Raw genomic sequence first — 27,763 nt, forward strand, 5'->3', positions numbered from 1 at the left:
GGGGCATCCCCTCGGCCGGGGGCGGAAGGCCGGCCCGGCGGCAGGAAGGGTCCGCAGAGCCGGAGCTCCGCCCCTCCGGCCGCCCAGCTCCAGGGCCGGCACGGTGAGTGGCGGCGGCCGAGGGCGCGGCGCCAGCGGAGAGGGGCGGAGACGTGCGCGCTGGTTGGCGCGGGCTCGGGGGCGGGGCGCGCTGGGCCGGGCCGGAGGCGGGGCCGGCGCCGGGCGCTGGAGCTGCTGGCTGACGGAGAGGAGTCGCGAGCAGCTGGAGCGGAGTTGGAGGAAGCGGCGTCCGCGACGAGGGCTGCGGGCTAGCGGGTTGGAGGCGCCGCGCTCGAATCGGGAACGGCGGGCGGCTCGAGGCCGGGTCGGAGGCGCGTCGGAGGCCGCCGCTGCAGCCTGGGCCCCGCAGAGGAAGGAAGCCGGCCGGCAGGGGAGGTAGGCGGCGGCAGCGGGTCCGGGTGTGTGTGCCCGGGAGGGGGAGGCAGTGCGTGCGCGCGCGGCTGCCGCCGTTCTCTTCCTGTCACCAGCAGCCGCTTCTCCTGCAGAGCAGAGCCGGGGGAGAGCGGGCTGGCCGCCGGCATCTCCGGCTCATGGCCAGCGTTTTGCGTGCTCCCGGCCGCCTCAGAGCTCCCGTTTCCCCGGTCCTCTTCCGAGCTGGCTCTAGCTGCACGCCGCCGGGCGCATTCGTCCCCTGAGTTGCAGGCGATCTCGGGCTGGTCTCCACCTCTCCGTTACCGCACACTTCTGAGGGTCCTTGCTGTCGCCTTGCAGTTTTCCGGGGTCCTTCACAGAGCGCCCAAACCGTTGCCTTTGAGTTAGCGGGAAGGAGCGAAGCCTTCCCCCGCGTCCTTCGGCTGCAGCCAGGGTAGCTGCTCGGGCCCTTCCCCCGAGCGGGTGGGGCGGCGGTGGTCCCCGGAGCTCGCCCCGAGCCCCCGCCCTCCGAAGTTTGTCTTCCTCCTCTTCCGGGGTGGGGGAAGTGCGCCTCGGGGCGGCTGGTCGCTGGGGCCCTAACGGCGTTTAGTGCCGGCCGGGCCTGGACAGGTTGTTGGAGGCATATTTAACCGGGTCCTCCAACAGCCCGGAAATCCAGCTTTTTGTAGCGCGGAGCGAGAGTGGAGGGACCTGCCCAGCAATATGGAGCCGGCTAGGGAGAGCAAGAGAGTGTGGCAAGCCCGAGCTAAAATATCGTGGGGGAATTATCTGGCAACCGCTGCTCTAACACTCACTTCCCAAGAGCAGAAACTGCCCCGCAGATCGCAAGACAAAGAGAACTGGAAAGCTCAGGCCAGGCACTCCAGTACTGATACATACTTTGGTAACCTGAATTGGAGCATGAACTAGAAGGGTGTGAGTGGAATGGCTGTTACATGTTGAATGCAGAATGTGTGTGAACTGGATTTGGGGAAATTCTTAGGCTTCCCTGAGTGCTGTTAACATGGAAAAGGTCTCCCTTCCACCGTTAATCCCTGGTGGAGCTGCAGCACTGTTGGTGTCTGAGTATGAGTTTACTCTTTATTTGGGGGGGGGGGGGGGGGCGGGGTTGACTTTGGAAGCGGTACGGGGTTGGTTTTTTTCTTTTTTTTCTTTTCCTGTTCTGTTCTTTTTCTCTTTGTCATTCAGTGCGAAGTACGACTGGATAAAACAGTTCCGGGTTTTGAGTGCAGCCTAAGATTGTCATTTCAGCGTAAGGAGGTTCAAGTTTTAGTTGTTAGGCGGGACTTTCACCAAGCTTATTGACCTAGGCATTTATCTGGAATTGCATTTTAATGTTTCATTAGCTTGGGTTGCGTTTTCCACTTTAAAGATGGGTAGGTAAGCTAGAAAAGATCGGAGTAGACATGTTTATTTCTGAGGTATGCTCTCAGAATAAAGGATCTTCAGGGTGCAAATAATTGGGAATTTGGGGAATTCTGCACAGAAGGCCGCAAATATTAATCTTAAAAAAGAAAAATACCCCCCCCCCCCACAGTTCCTTAATACATTTCACCTTTCTTGAAATTAACAGTTAAAACTCAGAGGATAGCTTCTTAGAAACAAAAGTTGTTTAAACTTTGGGAAGCAAGTGTTTTTTGGTTGTTACAAAGAAAATACCTTAAGAGTAATTCTTTTTTTTTGGGGGGGGGGTCCCTGTAAAGTTCTAGAAGGTGTGTTTGGTTCAGAATCAAGGTTTAAACTGGAAAGGTCAGTGGAGGAGACCTACCTGCCTTACAGAATTGTTGGGTTATGTCACTGCTGGCCTCTTCAGCTTTTGTATGCTAGTTGTAGGCAGGTAGTAGATAGTCATACTTTTCCATAACAATGTATGGGTTTTTATGATTGGAAGGAAGTTCTGTGTATCTCAAACTGGCTTTCAAAGTGCTATGTGCATTTGCTTTCTAACTTCCATCTTGTTTTGGGACCTGTTCTTGTCAGTTGCATAACAGAACTCTGGTGCACACTGTCTATCTGCTGTTTTATCTGCTTTTGTAAAATGATGTTATCACTGTGTCTTTTCTCACGTATGATGCTGATAGTGTGAAAAAGCACTTCCCTTCCCATTGGTTAATTATATTGTCTTTTCTTAGCTATTTTTTGTTTAATTTATTAAGATCAGGAAATCCGCACAGCATAAAGTTGGTTTGGAGGAATGAAGTGGTACAATAAGTTACAGTTACCACATATTTTGGTTGTTGGTAGTGATTCTGGTAGTATGCGTTTATCTTCTGGAAATGCCAATTGTATCTCAGCTGATTTCTGAAGGGTTTTGTATCTTCAATGCAAAGATACACCACCTACCTACCCAAATCTTGTGTTGTTAAACGTGTGACCATACCTTTAATTAAATTCTTCCGTGAATGCCGTGTGATTTTTAAATTAGTGTGTTGGTCAAAATCTCCTTTTTTTCTTAGATAGTTCAGGGATCAGGTTCTAAAAAGGCATCCACTCTGAAAGATTGTCCATATGCTCATTAAAACAGGAACAATTTCAGTTCACCTTTTATTGTGTTTGCATTTTGTGATTTTCAAAATGCATTTTATTGCATAAAGCGATGGTGAAGGAGCAGATTCAAAGAAAGTGATTTAATGGTTAGGTTAGATCATAGAAAGCTGAGATAATGGTTGCATTTAGAGTTTTGCTTTTAATTCTCTCACCTGTGGGGCATACACCATGCAGCAGAAAATGAGAAGTGTTTTTTTCTGTACGTTATACATTTTAAATAGGCTCCCCACAGATCTCCCTGTTTTGGAGGACACAGGGATTTGCCAGAGAAGGCAAGAGAATGGAGCCTCTTAGTAAAGCTCTTAGAAAATGAGGTTGCTTATCAGTGGAGGGAATGGCTTATCAATTTAGCTTTTTGCCTTAGAAGGCACAATATAAATTGTGTAACAACTATTAATAAAAGACTTAGGTTGTAAGTAATTTTTAAAATATCGGTATTATTTATTGCTTTTTTTCTCTGTCTCTTCCACCTATATCCTAATGTGATTTCTTGTTATGCTTCTGCCAACGCTCTTATTGGAATTACTTGCCTAAAAGAATGGCAATTAAAGGCCATTTCATGTACATTATGCCAAATGAGCTGAAAAATAGACTACATAATTACTCATAAACTTGTCTGTTTGGCTTATGTTTTTTTTTTTTTTTTTTTTGAAAGGGTACAATGAGCTTAGCATAGCTTTTGCTGAAGAAAAAAATCCTGCTATAAAAACATCTTTGGAGATTTTATCTTCCCAGCATTGTCCTCCTTAAAGTAAATAAAATACATACCCATAGGCATCTGTAGTGAAAATAGTTTTCAGGTTAAGGATCACCCCAGAAAGTATTGAAATCACAGGAGTTTGGGCAAAGTGTGAGAAGACCCCAGCACTGTGCAGAGTGAGTTAATAAAGCGAGGTCCCTGGGCAGGCATGCCTTGCCCCTCCCCTCCCTAGCTGGACACCGGTGGTCCAGACCCTGGGAGGAGTGAGGGCTGCAACCTAAGGACGAAGCTCCCTTTAGTCCCTGGAGGACTGTGTTAGTGCCTGTCATCTTTTCTCTTTGAGGGCAGCTAGATCACCATATCCTGTTGGAGAAGTCTTGGCCCCTCCCTGGTCTCTCCAGAGCCACCCTCTCCCTCAGGCGGGGAGAGAACTAGGTGGGCAAAGTCCACCTGCTGCCTTTATGTGTCTGTCTGAAAAGAAGTTAAGGAGACAGCAGACTTTTATTTTGGCTAACTTCAGGATGCATTTACAAGGGTTTGCAAGCATTTAGAGGCAACACACACACACACACACACAAATTCCTAGCAAATTTTCCTGTTTCAGGTAGGAAGTGTATAATTGGAAGTAAGGGATGTTGAATACTAGTAGCCATAATAATAATGATATCAATGATAACATAGCCGCAGTTCACTAGCTATGTAACGTCAGGCAAATTATCTAAGTTTTCTGTGCTTGTTTTCTCATCAGTAAAATGGGGATACAAATTGTATCTAGGAAGTTGTAAGGGTTAAATGAGTTGATATATACGAAACTCTTAAGAGCTGTGCCTGATCCATAGTAAACACTACGTTGGTGTTAATTGTATTAAGCTCTAATTATCCAGCACAGAGCTTAGTACTTTATAGATGTAATTTCATTTAATCGTCCTAGTAACCCTGTAAGGTGCAGGTTTGCTTATTGTATCTGCCTCATAGATGATAAAATTGTGCCATGGAGAGATCTGAGTAACTTGCCCAAGGTTAAAAATCCAGACAGTGATGGGGACAGCTGCCCGCGTCTGAAGCTCAGTGCTTATACTAATCTTCTTGCTAAGACTTTTGCAAAATAGCGCTGCATTTTCACAAGAGGAGCCAGTTCAGATCATCTTCCTTAGTCCTCTTCGTTCCATGGCCTTTTCCTCAGTACCTGTTCACCGTGATGAGGCAGAGAACCAGAATAGTCACCCCCCTGGCCTTTCCCGGGTGATGGCATATGTTTCTGAGGCCCCTCAGAAGCTGCTGGAGGAGCATCGGCATCTTTCTGCCAGCCTCCTGGTGATGACTCCAGCTGGACCTGGGTCTCTGTTCTCTGCCCCTCCTCAGGTGCTCCGGCTCTGTGTCCTCACTTTGTTTTCTGCAGAGGCCTGCCTCCTGGTTATTTCACCTAGTACCCCTGTACTGACTGTCCCGTACCCCTCCTAGCCTCACTGCTCTTGGGGTGCCAAACGGGCTTGCAGGCAGGAGTCTTCATCTAAACACCCTGCTTGCCCACAGTAGGGACTAAGCCCCGAGGGTTGCAACCATCAGCACGTTCTGGTTGGTTTGAAAATGAATGGGGGTGTTTGATGACTATTGATTTAGGTTCAATTTAACTTTGCTCTGACTTTGATTTTTATGATTTCCAGAACACTATACTTGAAAGGTGGAAAGCTTTTTAAATAATTTCTTAATTTAGGTTGGGAGCTTGCCCTAGACTCAGACCTAGCACCGGGAGGACAGAGAAATGGAATGTAGGGAAGTGGGGGTCGGGGTCCATGAACCCTCCATGGCCTTTGCATCTGAGTCGAAGATCCAATGCGTGCTGGGACCCAGTGCCAAACTGCTAATTCAACCACAGGATAGAATTGTATGATTAGAGTATATTCTTGATTTATTTCAAGTGATTTTAAAATATCTTATATTCCTTCCTCCCATTAAGTTTGGTAAATCCTTGTCCTTTGTAAAAGGGGAGTAAGTCAACACAAAGTCAGAGCACTTTGCAAAGAATTTTGTTTGGTTCTCTGCCAGAATGCCCGCAGGTTAGAGTGTTAAATTGAAAATTTACATTGAGGCATTTGAACATTAAGAAGTCATGGATTGCTGATTGTCAGACATCAGACACAACTTTATTTTGAGGCACAGAATAAGAATAGATCAGTATCTTAGCAAAGAGAGAAAATATACTTCTGATAAATGGTGTGACAGGCAATCTTTGAAAAGATTGAAATACTGGAGCACGATAATTACTGTTAAAGAAATTTTGAACTATTACATGTGATGTTATGTGAGTAAGTTTGTTATTTGTTGATGGGATTTCTTTATACCTTTTACAGTAATTTACATGTACAGTAGCTTAGAGCCTAGATTAGAAAACTGCATTACTTATTTGAAAACATTAATTTATGGATGGTAGATATTTTTCACATATAAAACCTTTACTATGTTAACAATTATGTTGGAGCTAGGTGGAAATAGTTCATTGGACAGGTGAACATAGCCAAGGAGATTAGAGCCATAATCTTGTGAATCTCGGCAACATGTATCCGGTCAATCTGGGTAGTTTGAGCTCCAAATTGATCTTAGGAGGGTTATGTTACACAGGCAATGCCGATGCCTCAGGCTGCTGAGTTTTCTGCAGTCCTGGGGAGAATTTGAGGGTAAGGGAAAAACGAAAAACAAAAAACTTGCCAGTTGTCAAGATATGATAGCTCTCGTGACTATGGTTTAATGTTTCCCATATCCCCCCTCAGGAGGAGCTGAGTTGTTAGAAATTGTGTAGTCAGGGGCCTGGGACAGCGGTAGGGGGCATAGATGCCAAGAGGGGTACAGGTGGCAGTAGTTGAAGCTCTTAGAGCAGAAGTGGGCAGGATTCCAGAAGTGGGCAGCCTTCCAGAAGTGATGTGCCCAGTATTCTTTTATTCATAGTTTATAGACTTCTTTGGCAAGGATGCATTTTACTGAAGTCTCTTTGGAAGAAAATTTGCATTGTCTAAGATACTGGGTCCTGAACTTGATGGGACTGCTGCCAGGTTGTAGTGGCTTTTTTTGGCAGGTGTGTTTGTGAAAGAGCCACAGACACTATCAGTAGGGCCACTGTCACAGAGAGTAAATAGAAAGCAGACATTCAAGGTTAATCTGGGGGGCCAGAGTATGCAGGCAAGGAATCTGCATCATTGACCCCATGGACCCACCAGGGCTGTCTTTTGTCATCAAAGCAAGTTGAATTTGGGCAGTAGGTTTTCGTGGTGTTAAAAGTGTCAGACCTGGAGCTAAAGTACTTGAAGGTGACTTGTGATTCCTCCCATCAGTTGATCAGTGTTACCATGGCCAAGGTACTAAATTCTTTGTTATCTCAGTTTCCTCCTCTGCAAAATGAGAATATTGATAGTGCTGCCTCAGAGTTATGCTGAGTATTGACCCAACATGCTGGGCCGTGTATAGATCCCATTAAGCGTTAGATGATTCTGATTGAATGAGTTAATACACACAGAGCTCCCAGTAAGTATTAGATAAGGAGGAAGAGGAAAAAGATTGGATAGATTAGTATACATACAGCTTCCAGTAGTGTTAGATGATGCCCATGATGATCAATATGACAGTGACCGTCATTGAAATGGGATGGCCATCGGGAGAAATTGTGTATTGTGCAGCAGGGTAGAAGAGCCTGCCTCTTCTCCCTGGCCAAGACAGGATAGGGACAGGACACTATCCAGTCCCCACCCACATGACTAGTCAGCTCTCCCTCTTCTCTTACAAGGTTGCTCTCCAACCACTTTGTTGGCACTGAATCTTGGCCAACCTTGAATTGTTTTGATTGATCTTCGTGGCCTTGGCATTGTTGAGTCCCAGAAGACAGGAATGGTGTGTTCTTATAATCTTAGCATCATAGAAGATGTGGCTTTTTGTTGTTTTTGTTTTTTTGTTTTTTTGCTTTTTTTTAAAATCCAATGAGAGCCCAGAATTCTGCACAGGATTCTTCTAACAGGGAAAGTCAGGTTCTCCTTACAAACATTGAGGGACGGGAATTTGTAGAGATATATGGGTCTCTGGCACCTGGGTGGGAATTGCTAACTCTCAGGTCTGGCCTTCTTGAGATCATCAAGCTCCTCAGGGTTTTTTTCCTCTTTGCACAGATTTAGCCTCAGGCCAACATTAGTATAATTTTCAGGTTTGTAAAACCTTGACCACACGTGGAGCCTCTTAGTGTGGCCTCCTCTGTTGAGGAACATGCATATCTACAGAGGTGTGCTGTGATGGGGGGGCCTGGTGGCTGCTGAGGGCTGTGTGGGGGAGAGAGTGATTAAGAGAGACAGGGCGGGAGGGAGAGAGAAAGGGAGGAAGAGAGGGAGCATAAAATACTCGCCATTCTGTGAAGAATCTCACCAAACTGGCCCACTGGGTTGTTGAAATAGAGGAAGCCATAGGCAGCAGCTGGTGGGAAGATCTCTCCAACCTACTAGTTGAAGATGTTTTTTTTTTTTTTTTTTTTTTTTTCCATAAAGACCTACATTGCCAGGAAAAGCTAACAAAAATTTCAAGGCAGATTTGGAGGAATTAAATTATTCTTAGGCATGTTGCCTGGTTTCCAGGCATTTAGGGATATGTAAATTTTCATGTTCTTTAGAGTTCTGTGTCTCATTTGTACAGAGTACATTAGTACTAAAAACGAAATTTGCTAGTTCTACATTTTTGTGTGAATTTCTGCAGTGAATATTTAATTTGATCCTGGATCTATCAAAAGGAGAGGTTGTCTTCAAACATAATATAGTTTATTTTTCTCCTACACCCTGCTGGTTGCTTTAATTTTTTTTTAATCCGATGACTGAAACACAAAGTAGAATATCTATCTCAAATTAATATTCTTACTCTGCAAAGGTTTCCAGTGTTTGTTTTTTAGTTCTTTTAATTTTAACTCTCCTAAGAGTGTTATTGTACTATGGCTAAGAGGCTCTATAACCGTGTAAAGTTGAATGCTTTATGCTTCTGAATGCCAACATTACTGTCTGCGATTAGATCTTACTTAAGATGCATACGCCGATGAGTTCCTTTAATACTAAACATCTATAGTGGCCCCACTCGTTAAAACGTATCAAGCTGTCTTTGATATAGAACACTGATATTCTGTGGCTGTCGCTGATGGCTTTGTGACTTGGCCAGCTTAACTGAAACCTTTAGGTTGCTTTTACTCTTTGTAATAAAGATAGCATTGAGAAACAACTAGGGTGCAAAGCATGTACATGGACATCCTGTTCTATTGGCAGGCAGGCCCCTTGCTGACTTTCCCTCTCGAGAGTCTGGAATCCCTCTGCCTCCACTATGTTAAAAAAAAGCGAAAAGCTTGCAACTGCTCGTTTTCCCCGACACTGGGGCTGTCTTTCCAGGGTGATCTCCCACAACCATCTCTGCTTTCTCTTCAGTTCCTTAACTCCTCAAATTCTAGTTAGTATCCTCAATACCTCTAGACTGGGGTCTGCTTTCCCAAAAGCCAGTGATGATGCGGTGATGGGCAGAGCCCAGGTTACCTGGCCTTGCCTCACTTTCCTCCCTGCTGGAGGCCCCTGTGGGATTTGGTCTCAGGGATTCGCTTTTCCCACCAAAACCCTCTAATTTATTATTTCCCGCACATAGGGTTTGTGTCCAAAGCGTGACTTTGCTTTTTCAGGTGTGTTCAGCGAACCCCAGTGTTTGATCCTTGGATCATTTTTTAACCTTTAATATTTTTCCTTGTGAGTTCCTCCATTCCGCTGAGTTCAGGCTTGCCTTATTTGCAGCTGATCACCAGATCTGTAGTGTGTTCCCTGTCTTAGAGTCCCAGACCAGGTTTTACCCTGCCTCCCACCGTCCTTGCATCTGTAAGCCTGTCAGTCCTCTTGGCTTCCCTTTGCCTGATACCCGTGGCTAAATTCTTTTAACGAACTCAGGTTCAGGCCTTTTGCTGCTGTCCTGACCCACATTGGAGCATCGCCGCATCCACTCAGGCTTCTTCGGCAGCGTCTGTTATTTCATTCTTCTCCTTTCCATACCTTCTGCTGCCACCTTGGTTCATGCCCTCAGGACCCTTTTGCCCAGACCACTGCAGAACACGGTTGACACCTTTCCTCACCTCTTCTATCCCTATGCCAATCTGTCCTAGTCGCTGTTACTAGATTGAGATTCTTTAAGTGCATCTCTGACCTTGCTGCTCCCCTCTCTCCACGGATTTTCGGTGGCGCCCTAAATCGGACCACATGACTCACAAACTCAGTGCAGGCATGCATCATGTCATATAACCCCTACCTATCTTCCTAATCCAGATCCAGTGTTCCCTCTTTGGCTTCAGATGGATTGGACTGCCTGTTCTAGCTCTTCCCAGAATATGACATTTGCTTAGTCACATCTGTACCTAAGATCATGCTCCACATTCCATTCTGTCTTCAGATCCCTGCAGTTAGATGTGGTCCCTCCCTCATCGAACCCAATAGCACTTAGTCTCTGCCTGTCTTAGGGTACTGACCTAGTGTTATGGTTCCTTGTTTACCCTTCTTATCTCTGAGACGCTGCCACATGCCAGCACACCTCCCACCCCTGCCTGGTGTTCTTACTAATGTTTGTTGTATGCATCATGTTGAGCAATAGCACACCGGCCTGTGCATGTATGCCAAATTGATTAAATACTTGTTGAATGGAAGTAGAAATTCAAATTCACACAGATGGCAAAGTGTGATGTTCATTCATAAGCCTTGTTTTTCCTTTGCTAGGTGAAGCTCGCGTGTGGAGTGCAACAGTAAAATCAGACGCCAGATGGACAGTGTGACAAGAATGTCAGAAAGGATTGGGCCTCGCTGTGAGAGTCAGCCTGGAGGCCAAGTGTTGACGAGTTGCTGAAAAGGAAGCCAGTGGGAGGACTGCGGGCCGCAGAGGAAGTGGCACTCTGTCTTCAGTCACACCATTGATGGAGGACAGATGGACAGCCGGACATCCAGTCACCTCTCCTCTTAAACCTTTGGAGAGTTGTCCTTTGTCCTCTGCTGGACACATATTAGGAATCTTAACATACTCTCTGAATTCGCTTTCCATAGAAACGTAAAATCAGACTGCAGTGTGTAACGAGACGTCTGTTGCATGGTGACAGGTTTGCAACCATGAGTGCCGAGGGCTACCAGTACCGGGCGCTGTATGATTACAAAAAGGAACGAGAAGAAGATATTGACTTGCACTTGGGCGATGTATTGACTGTGAATAAAGGGTCTTTAGTAGCTCTTGGATTCAGTGATGGACAGGAAGCCAGGCCTGAAGAAATTGGCTGGTTAAATGGTTATAATGAAACCACGGGGGAAAGAGGGGACTTTCCAGGAACTTACGTTGAATATATTGGAAGGAAAAAAATCTCGCCTCCCACACCAAAGCCCCGACCACCTCGACCCCTTCCTGTTGCACCAGGTTCTTCAAAAGCTGAAGCAGACAGTGAGCAACAACAAGGTCAGTGTTAATGAGCGATTGCTTCGTGGTGCACCCCCGCTCCCCCTCCCCCCCCTTTTTTTTTTAAGGAAAAGCCTACGATTTGCGTCGGACCGTAGTGTGCTCTGAGCAGAAACTTACTTTGACAGCCTTACCTCAATTTATATATGGTACATAAAAACTGGGTCAACCATTACAAGACTGGAAATTTGTGTTTGTGGGGTAGGGAGTTGTCAAAAGACGGAGATGGTGTATGAGAACTTGGTCAGTGTCTTGAAACCCTGTTTTTATAGTTGCCATTGAATTAAACATCTCTTGCATCCTTATTCTTTAATTGCTCGTAATACATATAAATAATCCTTTAAGGAAAGAAGAGGGTAAGTCTAACGTCAGTAGATGTAACGTTAATTTGATTGGTATGGAGAAGTGTAGAAAGTAATAAAGTGACCCCAGAACTCAGCAGAGAAGAAACCATTGTTTTTATAACCTGGTATCTACCTCTGGGTTTCCTCTCCAGAAACACTGTGGCTGCAGCTGAAACCTAATCCTGTACTCAGTCTAGATGTAGAGGGAGTTCCCTTCTTTCATTGGCAATGTCATTTGTAGCATTAATGCCTCTACGGTGCTTGGCCCTCATGAGAAGAAAAAACTTACTGAATACTTTTCTTAAACGGAAACCACCTTGATTCAAAAACCACTCCTTGATACTGGAGATGGTCCACATTCTAGCTTTGTGCACAGCTGGTCGTTTAAGATTTTTCTTCGGTTCGTTTTCACACAAAGACCAGCCCTTTGCTCCGTTTTGCTGTTGTCACCTTTGTTAAATACTCATTTCTTCATCGGTAAATTTCAAGCTTTTTGTTCTTTTTTTTTTTCCCCCTACATAATTTTTTTTTTTTTCTCAGACTGAGAAAGGTTTGGCAAGGTATGTTTAAAACAGGTGGGCCCATTTGCCGTGGTTGCATGTTGAGTAAAACTGCCTGTGGCATTACAGTGTCTTTCTGGAAGGGATTCTGATACAATCATGCCTTCTTGAACGTTGGCTTATTCTAGAACATATGAATGAGGTAACAAGAATAAAGGAGCAGAATGCAAGGATAAATAGCTGCTTTTTAGCATTGGGTAGCAATAGGATAGGGAATATTTTTAAAAGTCAAGGGTAACTGCCTAGAGATACCTGAAGGGATGTGCTCTTTCCTCCCCTGCCCGACCCAACAGGGATACTTGTTTGATGAACGTTATACCGTACTTTATAAATCATGTCCAGATAATGTCTTCTACTATACAGTTCCAAAGCAAAAGTTAATTTTTTGTGCAACAAAAACATAAAACATTGACTCTGCATATGTATATATGGTTTTGTCAACCATTGTGTTTCATTTAGCAGATAGAAAGTATACATGCAATTGGGTTCCCCCCCCCCACCAAACTACATATTTTTAATTTGTTTATTTTTTGAGTTAAAAAAAATTCAAAAGGAAAAATTACTTAATTTGTTCCAGAATACAAAAGATTACAGAATCCTACAAGTATCTGTGTTGGATTACCAGAGAAGATAATTTAAAAAGTGGAAAAAGGGATACCGTGTTGAGATTAGTGACACAAGATTTTGTAAAAATAATTTCTAAGCAAAATTGCATTTGAAAACTGCCATTAGGTATAACTTTTCATTATAAGCAAAGTGATTTTCTAAGTCCGAACCTATTTTATAATGCTTGCTTTCTCATCTGATGCGGTGACAATAGAGATTTTTAACAGCTTTTTCCTTTTTTCTTTTTACTACATGGAAAGTGGACTAAATGAAATTTTTAGCAGAATTTAAGAAAGAAACCATGACATCGTGCATTCAGATATTAGAAAGAGCTGGCCTAAATAGAAATGAGTCATTAGGAGTAACTGAAAGATTGAATAGGCAGTTGAAATGGGAGATTGTGAGGGGGCTTTGGTACTAAACTGTAGATTTTCCAGAAATGTAACCTTCTAGTCTCATTTACATATGACTGCTATGAAGTGAGAATTCAGTAGCTCCTAGTAATTGCATGTCACATTGACAAGGAAAGTAGTTGTGAGGACAACTATGGGATTCCACTTTCTTTTTGCCCACGTGCATGTTTACTTGGAAGGCTCTGCAGTGACAGATTGTGGGACAGAGAGGATAGTTCTTTTCTTGCTGTCATTGAATTCTTTAGCCCTTTTTTCCTTTTATTCCCCTCTCCTAACTTGATTTAACCTGTTTTTCGTGTTGGACTGTCTTTATTTTATTTTGAAGGTCACCCCTGAGGTCTAAGGATCAAATGCAGGCCTCCTGTTGAGATAGTGTGCCGTGGGGAGTTGGCACACCCCATAATGGGAATGGGATAGATAGAAGGTGCTCACGCCTGCCTGCCTATTAATTGTGTGGTTCTTGTCTCCTGCTCTTGCAACGTACTCTCTTTTTATTTTTTTAATGTTTATTTTTATTTTTATTTCTTTTTCTTTTTTGGGGGTGAGAGAGAGAGAGAGTGCAAGCAGGGGAGGAGCAGAGAGAGAGGGAGTCACAGAACCTGAAGCAGACTCCAAGCTCTGAGCTGTCAGCATAGAACCCAATGTGGGGCTCGAACCCACAAACCCTGAGATGATGACCTTAGCTGAAGTTGGATGCTTACTGACTGAGCCACCCTGGCACCCTTTAAAAATTTTTTTTAAAGTTTATTTTGAGAGGGAGAGTGTGAGCGAGCTTGTGCATGCAAGTGAAGAAGGGACAGAGAGAGAGAGAATCCCAAGAGAGCTCTGTGCTGTCCAGTCAGTGCTCGATCCCATGACCTGAGTCGAGATCAAGAGTCGGATGCCTAACTGACTGAGCCACTCAGGTGCCCTGTCTCTTCTTAAAAGAAAGTTGTCATTGAGCTTCGGCCAAAAGTAGACTTTGTGTGAGGGATTCCTTCTTACATAATAGAACCCACTTTTCCACTTTCCATGAATGTTCCTGGAAATAAAGGTGTGAAGGTTAGCTTTTGAAATTCCTTTGAAAATCTGATAAACCTTTCACCAGTACATTTTGCGTACAGTGTCTGAGGAAGCCCAACCCGTGGATTGAATTAAATGTGTGAATTGGACATTGTTGTGTTGATTGGCCTTCGAGTCATTCATTCACCATGAATTGCATCCCTGTTTTGTGCCAGAAAGTAGTGATGAAAATCGGCATCTAGATTTGAGAGGGAGAGCATGCCTTCTGATACCCTGGCCTTCCTCCTCCTACCTCAGGACTCTGCTTCCTTCCCTCCGCTTGGGCAGCTCTTGGGTGACCTACTGTCAGCTCTTGGCTCAAATCGCACGGAGGCTGGCTCTGCTCTCCTTACTTCACGTGGCGACATGCCCCTCTGCTTTCACAAAGCATTTACTTACCATGTTGATATTTTATCATCTGTTCCCTCTGGTAGACTGTAGGCTCCATGAGGGCGAGGGTCTTAGTTGTCCCTCCATTATCCCAAGCATCTAGAACAGTGCAGTAGGTTCTCAGTAAGTGGATAAAGGCTTGCTTCCGAGGTTCATCATCTAGCTGTTTCACATCCCAGGTGACTTGAAAGGAGCCATGTGCTTTGTGTGTTCTACACAGGCACACAAGGCGGTGACAGCCCATCCTGTTTTTAGAAATCACAGTTTCTTTGTTCTTTCACACCATTCACGTCTGAGGAACCTTGCAGCCTTGGCCGTGACCGTTGCATGCCATGTCTCCAAAGCTGTTATTTAATACTCCAGGGCTTGGGATAGGTAGTTCTGCTAGTGGGGAAGTGTGTTAAGCTGATAGTGGGTACTGTCAGCCACTTAAGCAAAGTGATGAGAACATGTGTCAAAAGCAGCAAGTGTCTTCAGGCACAGATTTTGTTCCCTCTCCCCTGCTTTCATCTGCTTCCCTTTGCGTGGGGGCTAAAATTGCCAACGAGAGTGTCACATTACACTTGCCCACAACGCAGTCAAGCCCTGTTTGACCTTCAGAGACAACTCCCTTGCGAACAGGTGAAGGGTGTGCAAAATGGGTGTCACGTGGTCCTTGGGGGCGCCATGCTGTTGAAAGACTACACTGGCTCCTTCTGCGTTAGGCTCTTCAGACACTGGCATTCCATTCCTGAACACACAGCCCCATCCAGCCATGGTCCCCACTTCTTGGTACACCAAGAAATGGTGGAGGTGGAGATGTAGGGATAGAGGAATGAAAATGTATTCCTTTCTTACATAAGTAAACCGTGCCGCGGGGCTATTTCTTGAAACCGCATTTTGCGATTCTTTAATTATAAAGTCACGGTCACGTAGAATATTTAGACTAGTGAGATCCCAGGGACAAACTAGAATCTAGTTTACTCTACAAACTAGTGACCGTGTTAGTTTGAATAGAACAAACATTGGAATCTGTTCACTTTCGAGGTCACTTAGGGGTCCGAGTTTGTACCCATCTCTATCCCCCATCTACATACCCCTTACCACCCCCATTGCGGACCCTGACGGTGAGTCCCAGGTGCCAGCTGGTTCCACATATAAAACATAAAGCATACATTTGGTAAGACCGATTTTAAATTTTGATCAAAACTCTTTCTAAACAGAAGAAGCAAAAAGCTTCTAACTTGTCTTTGCTTTCAAGGTTCCCCCAGCCATGTTATTTTTACATTTATCACACTCAGCATTTGAGTGCCCCTCCCTGGTTGTCATTCCCCGTCTAGAAGGCAAGGCTGTAATAAATCACATAAATTGACTATACTGTACGGAGGTCACAGAAGATAGCGACCTGATCCCAAGTTGCACACCTTTGCTGAGACTCGTGGTCATAACTTACTGCTGTTACTCCCCCAGATAGTACCCGTGAAAGCAATCGGCTTTGCTTCACAAAGCCCTGCCTTTATGAATTCTGTTTCAGTTGCGATTAGACCTTGTCGTAACTTTCTGCACCTTTTTTCCTACTTAAGTGAGACTTGGCTGTGAGGTCAGAGCATCGTCCTGCTGATGTCCCCTGAATGGTGGGGTAACACATCCGACTTTTGGTGCTGACTGCCCACCCGGCTTTGTCCATGCTGCTTGTGTGAGAAAGCAAGGCTGGTTAGAGGGTATTTGAAGGTGAAGGCTGTAGAGCTCTGCCTCTGACTTCTGACCAACTGGAAAGTTTAGTCAGCATGCTAGAGATTTTTAGCCAGGTGTAAAAATTTAAGTGTTTGACCTCTGTGTTTTAGTATGAAATGAAATACATTTCCAAAGGATATCATCAATAGAATTGATTGGAGACTAGGTCCGGAGAAAACAAATGTGCTAATTATTTCTGATAAGATCAGATGTGCCTGACCACTTCTCTTACGATCCCAGAATATATTACTCCTGTGTTAAGTTACATATTATAGTTCTCCCCTCTTGAGTGTCAGCACTGCTGTTCTTTTTTGCTAGATTCTTGACTTTTAAGACATTTTTCCTGCGAATTTGAAATTTAGTTATTTGTCTCCCCAGAAATATGAAGAGAAAGGAGAGTAATCCCAATAAACAATTTCCATATCCTTGAGAAGAAAATTGACAGAGAAAAGCTTCTCACCTTGGCTGCTTTTTACCAGAAAAGTTCTGCGGGGAGCTGGCTGGCCATGTTCGGAACTCTAGGCAAACCCTGATGGCAGATGAGTAGGGAGCATCCCTTGGTACCCCCAGGCAGAGAGGAAGACATTCCTCCCTCCTTCCTCCAGTCTCTTATTTGACCAGAAGGGCTCTGTTTTCTCTTTTCCAGGACAGTTAAGTTCAAGGTTACAGATAAGACATTATTTGAGGAAAAGATTCCTGCCGTGTTACCATGACCTGTGTCATGTAGAATCACAGAGCTTTGGTACGGAAGTGATACTTTCTTAAGTGAGATATATGTTCAGATGATTTCCTCAAGGGTTCTGGCTATCGACATTTCATTATGTGCTCTTTTTTCCAACATGGGTAAAACGTCCAGTGTCCCTATCTGTACAACCTAAACAAAGCCTCCACACCTCTGCCTCAAACAGGATCTTTGTCAAGTGGAGTGAGCCTCTCTGTGTCCTAGCCACCCAGCTAATGGTGATGCTCTAATGAAATTTTCTTTATCATAAAAATAGAACTCTGTCTTGTGAAAATGTTTCCTTTTGCATTTAGTCAGTAGATTCTTTGATAACTTTGAGGTCAATCTTTCTGGTTTCTAGGTGAATGCATCTTTGTCGAAGACAGGAGAAATGCTGATTAATAAGTACTTCTTCCCAAAGTCAGGGTTTGAGAAAATAATTGAAATTACTAAGTTTAACAACAAATGGTGCCTTGCATCTGCTAAGTAGCATCCAGAAAGGGGAGAATTTTGTATCTGGCAAGAAAGAATAGCAAATATGTGATGCCATACACATATCCATGTTTTTCTTTGTAAAACAGATGTTAGCAGTACAGCTGACTGTTGTTTGTATGTGTATCTTCGTTGCAAACACATTTCCATGAGGAATGACACAAAATTGGTTTGAAGGCTGAGGTAGGGGGAAAAATAACTTGGTGTGATAGCTGGAAACGAGAAGCATAATAATTGCATGATGGATTATATCTAATGTTTCGAGGTCTTGGTCAGTTTTATAGCATTGAGTACCAAAACAGTTCTTAGGCTTTCACTGAAACTAATCTAAATAGAGAAGGTCAAGGTGCACTAGAAGTTGGCTTTATTTTCATTTCTTGGGTATAATCCCTAAAATGTCAAGTTTAACAAGATAACTGTCAGAATACTTTATAAATGTGTTATTCTTACTAATTTCTATAAACGACCACAGTATTTTGTTTTTACTATGATAATTCCATGCACTCTACATTGTTAAAATGTTCTGATAAAATAGAACTTTGCACTTGAAAACAAAAACAAGCAGCAGATCTTCCTGTTTAATTATGTATGCACAACTTTGTCCCAGTGGCTTTCTGCCATCGAAAGCATGGCTGTCACTTTCAGGAATACCTTTTCTGGATACTTCTTGCTTGGAGGTATTTGCATTCATCTGTTCATCTATTTTCAGTTGATAGCTTGTATTATGCGGTGCCTATGGATTCATCTATCCCGTCACAGTTTGAGGCATACTGAAGTTCTGACTGTGAATTTATTACAGTGTATTGTAGGAGACTGTTGGTAATTTGATGATCAAATGTGATATCCAAGATAGTAAAGATGTTGGTATAAGTGAAATATAAATCTCTATGATACATTATTAGAGTCAGAAATTCCACTCTACTTTGCTTCCTCTAAATTCCTTAATCCTTCTTCCTCCTCCTCCCCTTCTTCTCCTCCTCCCCTTCTTCCTCCTCCCCCTCCCTCCTCCTCCTCTCCCTCCTCCTCCTCCCCCCCTCTCTCTCCCTCCCTCCCTCCCTCCCTTCTTCTTCTTCGTCCTCCTTCCTCCTCCTCCCTCATCTTCCTCCTCCCTCCTCCTCTTCCCCCCTCCTCCCCCCCTCCTCCTCCCCCTCCCTCTCTCTCCCTCCCTCCCTTCTTCTTCTTCTTCCTCCTCCTTTCTCCTCCTCCCTCCTCCTCCTCTCCCTCCTCCTCCTCTCCCTCCTCCTCCTCTCCCTCCTCCTCCTCTCCCTCCTCCTCCTCCCCCTCCCTCTCTCTCCCTCCCTCCCTCCCTTCTTCTTCTTCTTCATCCTCCTTCCTCCTCCTCCCTCCTCCTCCTCCTCCCTCCTCCTCCCCCCTCCTCCCCCCCTTCTCCTCCCCCTCCCTCTCTCTCCCTCCCTCCCTTCTTCTTCTTCTTCCTCCTCCTTCCTCCTCCCCCTCCTCCTCCTCCCCCTCTCTCCCTTCCTCCCTCCCTTCTTCTTCTTCCTCCTCCTCCTCCTCCCTCTCCTCTCCCTCCTACTCCTCCCCCTCCCTCCCTCTCTCCCTCCCTCCCTCTCTCTTTCCCTCCCTCCCTCCCTTCTTCTTCTTCCTCCTCCCTCCTCCTCTCCGTCCTCCCCCTCCTCCTCCTCCCCCCTCTCCCTCCCTCACTTTCTTTTTCTTCCTCCTCCCTCCTCCTCTCCGTCCTCCCCCTCCTCCTCCTCCCCCCTCTCCCTCCCTCACTTTCTTTTTCTTCCTCCTTCCTCCTCCTTCCTCCTCCTCCTCCTCCTTCCTCCTCCTCCTCCTCCTCCTCCTCCTCCTCCTCCTCCTCCTCCTGAGCCCCTCCCCATCCTAGTGTTGTCTAGTTGTAAAAATAAGAAGTAGATACTGTCTCTGGGTACCTGGGTGGCTCAGTCAGTTGAGCTTCCAACTTGGCTCAAGTCATGATCTCCCGATCTATGAGTCTGAGCCTCCTGTGGGGCTCTGTGCTGACAGCTCAGAACCTGGACCCTGCTTCGGATTCGGTGTCCATCTCTCTCTCTCTCTCTCTCTCTCTGCTCCTCCCCCACTCAAACTCTGTCTCTCTCTCTCTCTCTCTCTCAAAAACAAATAAATGTTAAAAAAAAAAAGTAGATACTGTCTCTTCTGAGTTTTGGCTGTATTTTTTGCTTTAACCTCATACTGACACTTGGTCAGTAAAACTTTGTCCATTCCTACTCATAAGAATTGCTGGAGAAACAAAACCCAGAAAACTTAAGTTGTCACTAGTAGTCGTTCATTAGTACTTCAGCCCAGAATCCAGAAGAAGGGTAAATGGCGAAGGGACTTGGATGGAAACCCAAGCTGGGATGATTGGGCACATGTGCTCGCTGCAAGATCTGATATGGAGGTTGGGCCAGGAAATCAGATGGGATTATTGCTAATGAAAGTGCCACACTGATACCAAGGGTTTTTTTGGGTTTTTTTGTTTGTTTGTTTTTTTGTTTTTTTTGCAAAACTGTGCACTGTATGATCTTAAGATATATTTCACCAGTGTGAGAACTTATGCTCTCCCTCTGTTGGTGGTCGCTGAGGAATGGCTGACATCTAAATTAGTTTGTGACTCCCATTGTGACATATTGTAGTTCATGAGTGAATTAAGAGACACTCATGGAATGCCTCCCTTGCGCTGTGTGTGTGTGGTGTAATTCAATGTGTTGACATGATAGGCGCTCAGAGTTCTTAAGTATTTGTCTAGTGGGTTTTTTGTTAAGTTTTCCAAGGCAGGTAGAGAGGGTGATGGTGTTAACATTTGTCTATTCCAATTGGAAAGATTTGTTTCTTCAGAGCTCTTCAAATTTATGTGATGGAATTATTAGACTATGTGCCCAAGAGGCAACACGTGAGCATAGGTGTTGGGCAAGGCTGCATTGTAAAGTCAGCGAGATTGTTGGGGTCGTCCTCATCCTACAAGCTTTATCCTGAGGAAGGAAGCTGCCATATGGCGCCACAACTCAGACTCGGCACACGGTACCATTGCCAAAGCGAGGAGCCCTCACACTGGTTCCCACTTGCTGTTGGTTCTTGGAAAATTCGTTTTTCAAAATTACTTAAAGTTGTAAGATCATCTATTGTGAATCCACATTCAACACCCCTGGGTTTATTTTTATCCTATTTTTTAAAATAATTTTTAATGTTTAAGAATGTTGCGTCTTTATCAGTGAACAGTTCATTTGAAATAGATCTTTCCATCCCCGTGTCCTAATGGTAGAAACATAGTTGAATATTTGTATCATTACTTTATAATTTGAAAGTATTTCACAACGTTGCTGACTTGCTTTTTTAGGTAGCCAAAAAATAAATTTCCTATTTTTTGAAGGAGAAAGATTCAGAAAGGTTAGAGCAAAAAGACTTTATTGCTAAATAATATTGAGTATCTACTGAGTACCAAGGAGTGAGATTTAGTGCATTTGGTTAGGACATATCAAAAGTATATATTATTGTCATTGTACCACACTTTCCCCATGGTTGTATTTAAATGTGGAAAATGCCTTTTTCAAAATGTACCTTAAATTAACAAATATCATCAAGACTTTGTTATAAAAAAAATTACCTGAAAAGTTTGCAGACTTACTGTTTGCCAGGCGTTTTGCTAGACATGTCAGAGATATTTTTCATTTGATTCTTATATCCACCCTGCACAGATTGCATTATGACCATTATTTTCCCGATTAAGAAGGTAAAGCTCAAGGGACTGTGCAAATATTTAGGAAGGAGGGGGCTCCATAGAAGGAGCATTCAGAGGGTTCAGAAACACTCCAGCAAGCCCTTGTGTGGTTCTGGGTAAGCAGTCCTTTGTGAAGTTATCAGTAACTGAAGAAACCAGATAGTTGCAGCTTTTTGGGTGGTCTTCAATTATGTTTGTTTTATCAGTTAAGTTTCATTGGCTGTTACATTCATACGGCCACACAACAAATTACCTTTGTTTTACATACAACTCACAGCATTTTCTTATGTCTGTTAAATACATTCAAGGGTTGCATCACAAGGAGACTGATGAGGCCAGGGAACCAAGACAAAGTTTTGGGTCTGTGTGTGTGTATGCAGTTTTCATGGGGGAAGAAATAAACCTTGATCAGATAGTCCAAAGTTATGTGCCATGGTTAAATGGTTTTACTTACATATCTGTTATTTTGGAAGAAGTTTATGTCTGTTTCAGGTGTTTACCTGAATTTGAAATTTTCTTCTTTCTCACTTAGAATTATATCATTTTAATTGAAATGGAGCACTGGCTGGTTATTACCTGTTTAAAAGCCCAAAAGCTGAGTGTGTCCAGCATAAGAATTAGGTGTTTTGGCATATGGATGCTGGCTGCTTGAAATCCAGAAGTACAGGAAATTCCAAGTGGACTCAAATGAATCTGAAGTCTTAAACCTAAGTTGTGTCACAGTTAGCAGTAAACGCCATTTTAAAGTCTGGCTAATGACTGAATTCCTTTGAATGTCGAGCTTTATTTCTCAGGAAAGTCAGTCAGTCCCTGGCAAGTTTCTCACATAAACATTGTGTTTCTGTTTCTAGAATCCCAAGGACAGGAAGGTAAGTGAGAGCACGTGAAAGGCACAGGTGAATTTTATTTCTGGGTGTTTATTTTTTTTTTATTTTTATTTTTTAACGTTTATTTATTTTTGAGACAGAGAGAGACAGAGCATGAACAGGGGAGGGTCAGAAAGAGGGAGACACAGAATCTGAAAGAGGCTCCAGGCTCTGAGCGGTCAGCACAGAGCCCGACGCGGGGCTCAAACTCACGGACCGCGAGATCATGACCTGAGCCGAAGTCGGACGCTTAACCGACCGAGCCACCCAGGCGCCCCTATTTCTGGGTGTTTAAAAGGACCATGTGATCTTGCATAGAGATAGTCTCTCCGAGGCAATGAGTGCCAGCAAAACTTCTTGGATACTTTTATTTGGACTCATGTCTTTGTACTTGAAAACATTTGCAAGTTTCCTGATTTACAAAGGTGTGTCTGCCGGGTGGTCCGGACACAGCCTCTTGAGACTTCTCTTTAGAGTTCCTAAGAAAAGCACTTGGAGTTTTATAAAAATGAGAAAGAGCTACTGTAAACTAAACAGAACTGGGTTTCAAAGCAGAGAGTAAGTCCTGGCCCCCTGTAAATAGCTGGGTGGGGCTATGTGCTCCCCCCCACCCCCCACCTGTAATTCACAAGGAGCTCATGCATCTGTCCCTAGAGTGCCCTTCCCTTCCTCTTTCTCATGTCACCCGAAGGTGCTTTCTTATGTAGTGGAAGAGGTCCTAGCTCCGCAAAGAATGGGGCGAAGCTGGGATCTTGGGACAGGGGTATTACTGTTACATCCTGCCATTGTCCCTCCACAAAAGTAAAGTGTCCAAGGTGGGGAAGAGTTAGAAAGACCTGCGTTGACTGAGGGTTTGAGCACTCTGATCGAGTTCTCCATCATTCAGCACCTCAGGAAGCCAGGCAGTGAAGGCAGAAAAAGGTTTTCTTTCAGGCCAGGGAAATGACATTGGAACGAAAACCACACTGGGAATTGGCCTGGGAACTGTTCATCTCAACCGGACAGGCGACTCCAGTTCTGAAGCCAGTGCCCAATAGATCAGGAGTAGCTCAGAGTAAACACCAGGCCTGGGTAGATTTCTCCTTGCTTTGTGATCACAAAACAGGAGAAACATAGCTTAGCCTGATCAACAGGGTTGCTCCATAAAGGAAAGGGGAGATGAAATAGAAGACTGGAAGAAAGAACAGACCTCCACCAATGATTTATTGCTTCAGAATGACACGGCCCTGATGAAAGAGGGGCAGAAAGCAGTTAGATGTTCATGAGTTGGAAAAAAAAAAACAAAAAACAAAAAACGATGGGATGGATGAAATGGAAGTGAAACCATAAAAAGTGATCGTAAAGAAATTAAAAATGTGATAGTACATTAAAATCCATATGGGAGGCCATTAGGAGTAGAATTAACGCAGTGAAAAGAAATTTAGTGTCGTAAAGAAGAAATGCAGATACAGCTCTTCTGGCATCCAAAGAAAAAGAAAAATGAGGGAGAAAGATGATGGATGCATAGAAAGGAGATATGACATGAGAATTGCAGGTGCTGATAAACAGGAAATCCTATCAAGCGAAAAAGAGCAACATAATAAAAATAACCTTGCATGCATGTGTGCACATTTGAAAGTGTTCTCCACATTGTTGGTATGAAATCAGTGGAAGGCCTCTTCTGGATACATTTTGGCCAAAAAAAAAAAAAAAGTTTTAAGTGTAAAAATATTAAAGCCTCTAGTCAAAATATCTAGTTAAGTACCAGGCTTCCTTCTCCTTTGTAGCTGTACGTGCCAAAAGATTGTAGTTTGCTGTCACTAGAGTTTTGAGGACAAAGACGGTAGCTTGAGAATTTAGGGTGTTGCTTCCTTGTATTTCACATGCAAAGGCAATTGACAGACACTCTTTATGCTGTCAGCAAGAGACCAGAAACATACACGAAACTTCTCGTCTCACTTGGGAGGACCTAAACATTGCTCTTCATTTAAACTTTGTAATGAGAAAGGCAGAGGTTGATTACCTGGAAGAACAGTTACCCAAAGGATAAAACTGTCAGGGGTGTATTTTCCAAATACCTAGAAATAAAGTACATGTTCTCAAACGCAGCCTACAGAGACAGTGTGAAAATATTATTGCCGTGGGGAAGATACTTACCTTGTGTGAAAATTTAAGGAAATACATATATAAGCATACATAGGTACCTGTGTATACACACACAAATCTAGAAGTGTGGATTTATACGTACCTATATTTGTGTGTTCAGCAAATGCTAGTTCTGCGTCAGGTGCTGTGCGAATAACATTTTACTATGTTAAATTGTTACTTTTCATAGGAATTCTGGGACATTGGCCTTATTATTATACCTGTTGTAAAGGAAAAGAAATTAAAGTTGAATTAAATGATAGCCCAAGCTCACACAGCTAGTGGAGGAGTTGGGATTTGACCCCAGACCGTCCGCCTGGTGCCCCACTGTGCTTAAGCAGCTCTACCATACCGCTGAAAGCCCCTCGGGTGGGATGTCTGTGCTCTGCGACGAGGCTACATTCCTGGACACAGCCCATCGGCCAGGAGGGCACCCCTGAGCCAAAGATGATCCCCTGGCTTGCCAGGGACCTGTGACATGATGACGTGACCTGGTATCAGGCGATGAGTTGAACAACCAGGTTTTTCCACTTGCAGGAAACAGACCCAAGAAAAACTAAAGACGATGAAGCAATTGTGTGAGTTACTCTCCCTTTCGGCAGAAGAACCTCATCAGAACAGGAGGCTGGGAGGAGGCCATTAAAGTCATGTTGGAATCTGTGGGATGTAAATGGTTAAAATATTAACTTTTAAGTTAGCACTCACTTGACTAGCGCCTCTCAAAATGTTTTTCACATATATATGACATTATATATTTATAAAATGGGGTAACATATCAAACAGTGTATATAATGCTATATATAAACATGCCTGATGGCACAGTGTATAAGGCAAAACAGACAAGGCGCTGTTGATTCAATCATGCAAATATTCCTTTGTGATTGAGTTTGCTAATTTCACTAAAATCGGCTTGAAAGGATTGAAAGTTAGTTGTAGCCTGCTACTCCCCTAGCCATCAGATGCTTGTAGTTACATGTACGGTTATATTGTAACTGTCATTTGTGGTCTAATCTTCCCCAGAAGGGAAACTTGAGAAACCCGGTCAGCTTTAACATTGAGAGGAAGTTTAAACATTGGAGCATAAAATTCATGGTTGTTTAGGTTGAAACTCCGTTTCCTGTCAGACCACATGGATCCAACTCTTCTGCAAATGGAATCGTCTAACTGTGGCCCGCATTCAGGACAAGTTTCATAAGATGCACCGAATGTTTACTTGTGTTGGCTTCCGGAGCCTGTGTAGCAGACCCCAAGACCTCTGCCTATCCAATGGCAGCGTGGTCGAATAAGGGAATTTGTCTAATCACATAACTATTTTATCCCCTTAGCTGCTTTTGGCGAATTCCAACTTCGCTGTTCCATCCTTTAGTTAGTATTTTGAGTATTTTTAGCTCTAAGGGTGAAAAAACATTTTGGAGGTGCGGGGGTAGTGTTAGTTATGGTCTGGCTGTAGGACTAGTTGCCTTTCATATACTCTGAAAAAGAAAGATGGGGACAGCTTTACAATCATCTTTTTGTCCCAAAATACAAAACACTGTCCCTCCCACCTCGTAGGTATCCCCCATGCAATCCATTTTCTAGAACACGTTTGAAATATAACTAAAGCTTTTGCTTAAGAATCTCTTGATTCAAGTAATCTCTAGGGGACCATCTTTAGCCAGCCTCAGATGTTATGTTTAGTTCACATTTTGAAACGTTTCAAATTTTATATCCCAGCAAATGTAGTTTGTAATCTCCAAATTATGTTGTCTCACATTTAATGTATAATTTGCTAAGAGAAGGAAATGAAGAACGCTGGGAGTTAATAGTTACAGCAACCAAAGCTTCTTAAAATGAAGGCAAAAATCCTTTGCTTATAGAAGTTGAAGAGATCATTACTGATTGGTTTAGCCTTTTCCCAGAAATCTATCTCACTGAGTTGATATTTAATGTTTTAGGCATATGCATTGTAGGCTCTGATTAATTTCGTTGCCTTATTCAGGACCTTTCATTTACAGGCATGTCACTGAATAATGACATGAATTTTTGATTTGCTAAAAAGGTTGCCTTTGCAATTTTTTCATATTACCCTTTTTAGTTCGTTGCATCTGGTTTCTGCCTTTTTCTTAAACACATGTAAGATGACATGTTTTACCCCTGGGATGAAAAGTGAAATTTCTTCACCATGATTCTTAAAGTTTGCTGGCATGCGTTGAGCCCTTGCTTTGAGCCAGGCACCCATGCTGTGTGCACTGCCCACATTATCTCACTTATTCCACTTTTCAGGTTGAGGCTTAGAGAAAGAATCATGCCCAGAAGCAAACACTAGTAAATAGTAGAGAGCTGGGATTTGCATGCCGACTCTGACTTCCGGGTGCTTTCCAACATCACACTGTTTTCCACCCTCAAAGTGGAACGGATAAAGAAAGGAACCTCCAGCAGCATTAACTTACCCAGAGGCTATGTCATATCAAACCTAGCACTGATTCTGGAAGCGAATATTAAGTGAATATTAGGAAGAAGTGGCCTATGTGTTGGACTCTTTAAATAGGGTCTCACATCTCTATAATCCTTGGTCATTTTCAGTTACCCTCGAACTAATTTAAAAATCTTCAAGATATAGGTATTAAAAATGCTTGATTAGTGGCGCCTGGGTGGCTCAGTCGCTTGGGTGTCCAGCTTCGGCTCAGGTCATGGTCTCGCTGTTCGTGAGTTCAAGCCCCACGTCGGGCTCTGTGCTGACAGCTCGGAGCCTGGGGCCTGCTTCGGATGCTGTGTCTCCCTCTCTCTTTGCCCCTCCCCCATTCACGCTGTGTCTGTCTCTCTCTCTCTCAAAAATAAACGTTAAAAAAAAAGTCTTTTAAAAAAATGCTTGATTAGCCAGTATCTTGTTTCCATCAAGATCATGTACGTGAACCGTATATCAAACCGGAGACTTAGTTGAGACTCTTGGTACAAAATCATCAATTTCTTTAAAAGTTTTCTTACAATAAAGAGGGAAGACTCTGAAATACTGCAAGTTAAAGCAATGACCTCATTCCATCCAGGTGAAAGTATTGTGCTATTAGAACGTTATCAGTGTTTGAACCTAGACCTGGACTCGTTTATAGCAATACAGTCTAGAAGAATGTTGGTGCTTTAATTACTTGACTTAGTAAAAGTTTAATCTTCAAGAAGAGAGCAGCGCTGACGAAGAGCAGGTGAGGCTGGACAGGGGATCAGGCGTCCGCACTTCTCCACGTGACCCCATGTTGAGTCTTGCTCAGAGAGCACAGCAGTCACATTTGGGTTCCTGTCCCACTCGTGATGTGTGAAGGCAGAAGAAAAGTTTTCGATGCTGGGTGATCCCATTAAACCGTCAAGATGGATTTGAGGCAGGGGCATGCCCAGAAAGAGAAGTCTTCTGTGGGTAGACAGACACGCAGATGCTTTCCCAGGACCGGTCCAGGAGAGAGAGGTTAAGTGGGAGGTGACACAAAGACAAATAATTCCACCCCTCATAGGAGTCAGGGTCTCCTCTCTATACCTGTTTGGGAAAATTCACTGCTGTGAAATGGGAGGGATCTGGGGCTGAGAGGTAGTGTAGGGATAGCCCAAGGCTGAGCTGTGGCCAAGGATTTCTCAATCCTTAAGGCCTTGAGGCCTCCTCCTCAAGCCTGCCATTT

At 43.8% G+C, this 27,763-nt stretch overlaps 1 protein-coding gene across 3 annotated transcripts in view; it reads left to right on the top strand.

Annotated features, from left to right (window-relative positions):
* Positions 1–234: 234 nt before the first annotated feature.
* Positions 235–27,763, top strand: part of PIK3R1 (phosphoinositide-3-kinase regulatory subunit 1) — an 86,531-nt gene continuing 59,002 nt past the window's right edge. The window contains exons 1-2 of one of the 3 annotated variants that reach the window (XM_042940438.1): positions 235–435; positions 10,435–11,155. In XM_042940438.1, coding sequence (XP_042796372.1) covers positions 10,819–11,155 — 337 coding nt within the window. In that variant the 5' untranslated portion in view covers positions 235–435; positions 10,435–10,818. Of the gene's footprint in view, positions 436–665; positions 866–1,065; positions 1,316–10,434; positions 11,156–27,763 lie in introns of those variants that run through there. The other 2 variants (XM_042940441.1, XM_042940440.1) reach the window with 2 other exon arrangements.

This window comes from Panthera leo, chromosome A1, assembly GCF_018350215.1.
Source record: "Panthera leo isolate Ple1 chromosome A1, P.leo_Ple1_pat1.1, whole genome shotgun sequence".
Classification (NCBI taxonomy): domain Eukaryota; kingdom Metazoa; phylum Chordata; class Mammalia; order Carnivora; family Felidae; genus Panthera; species Panthera leo.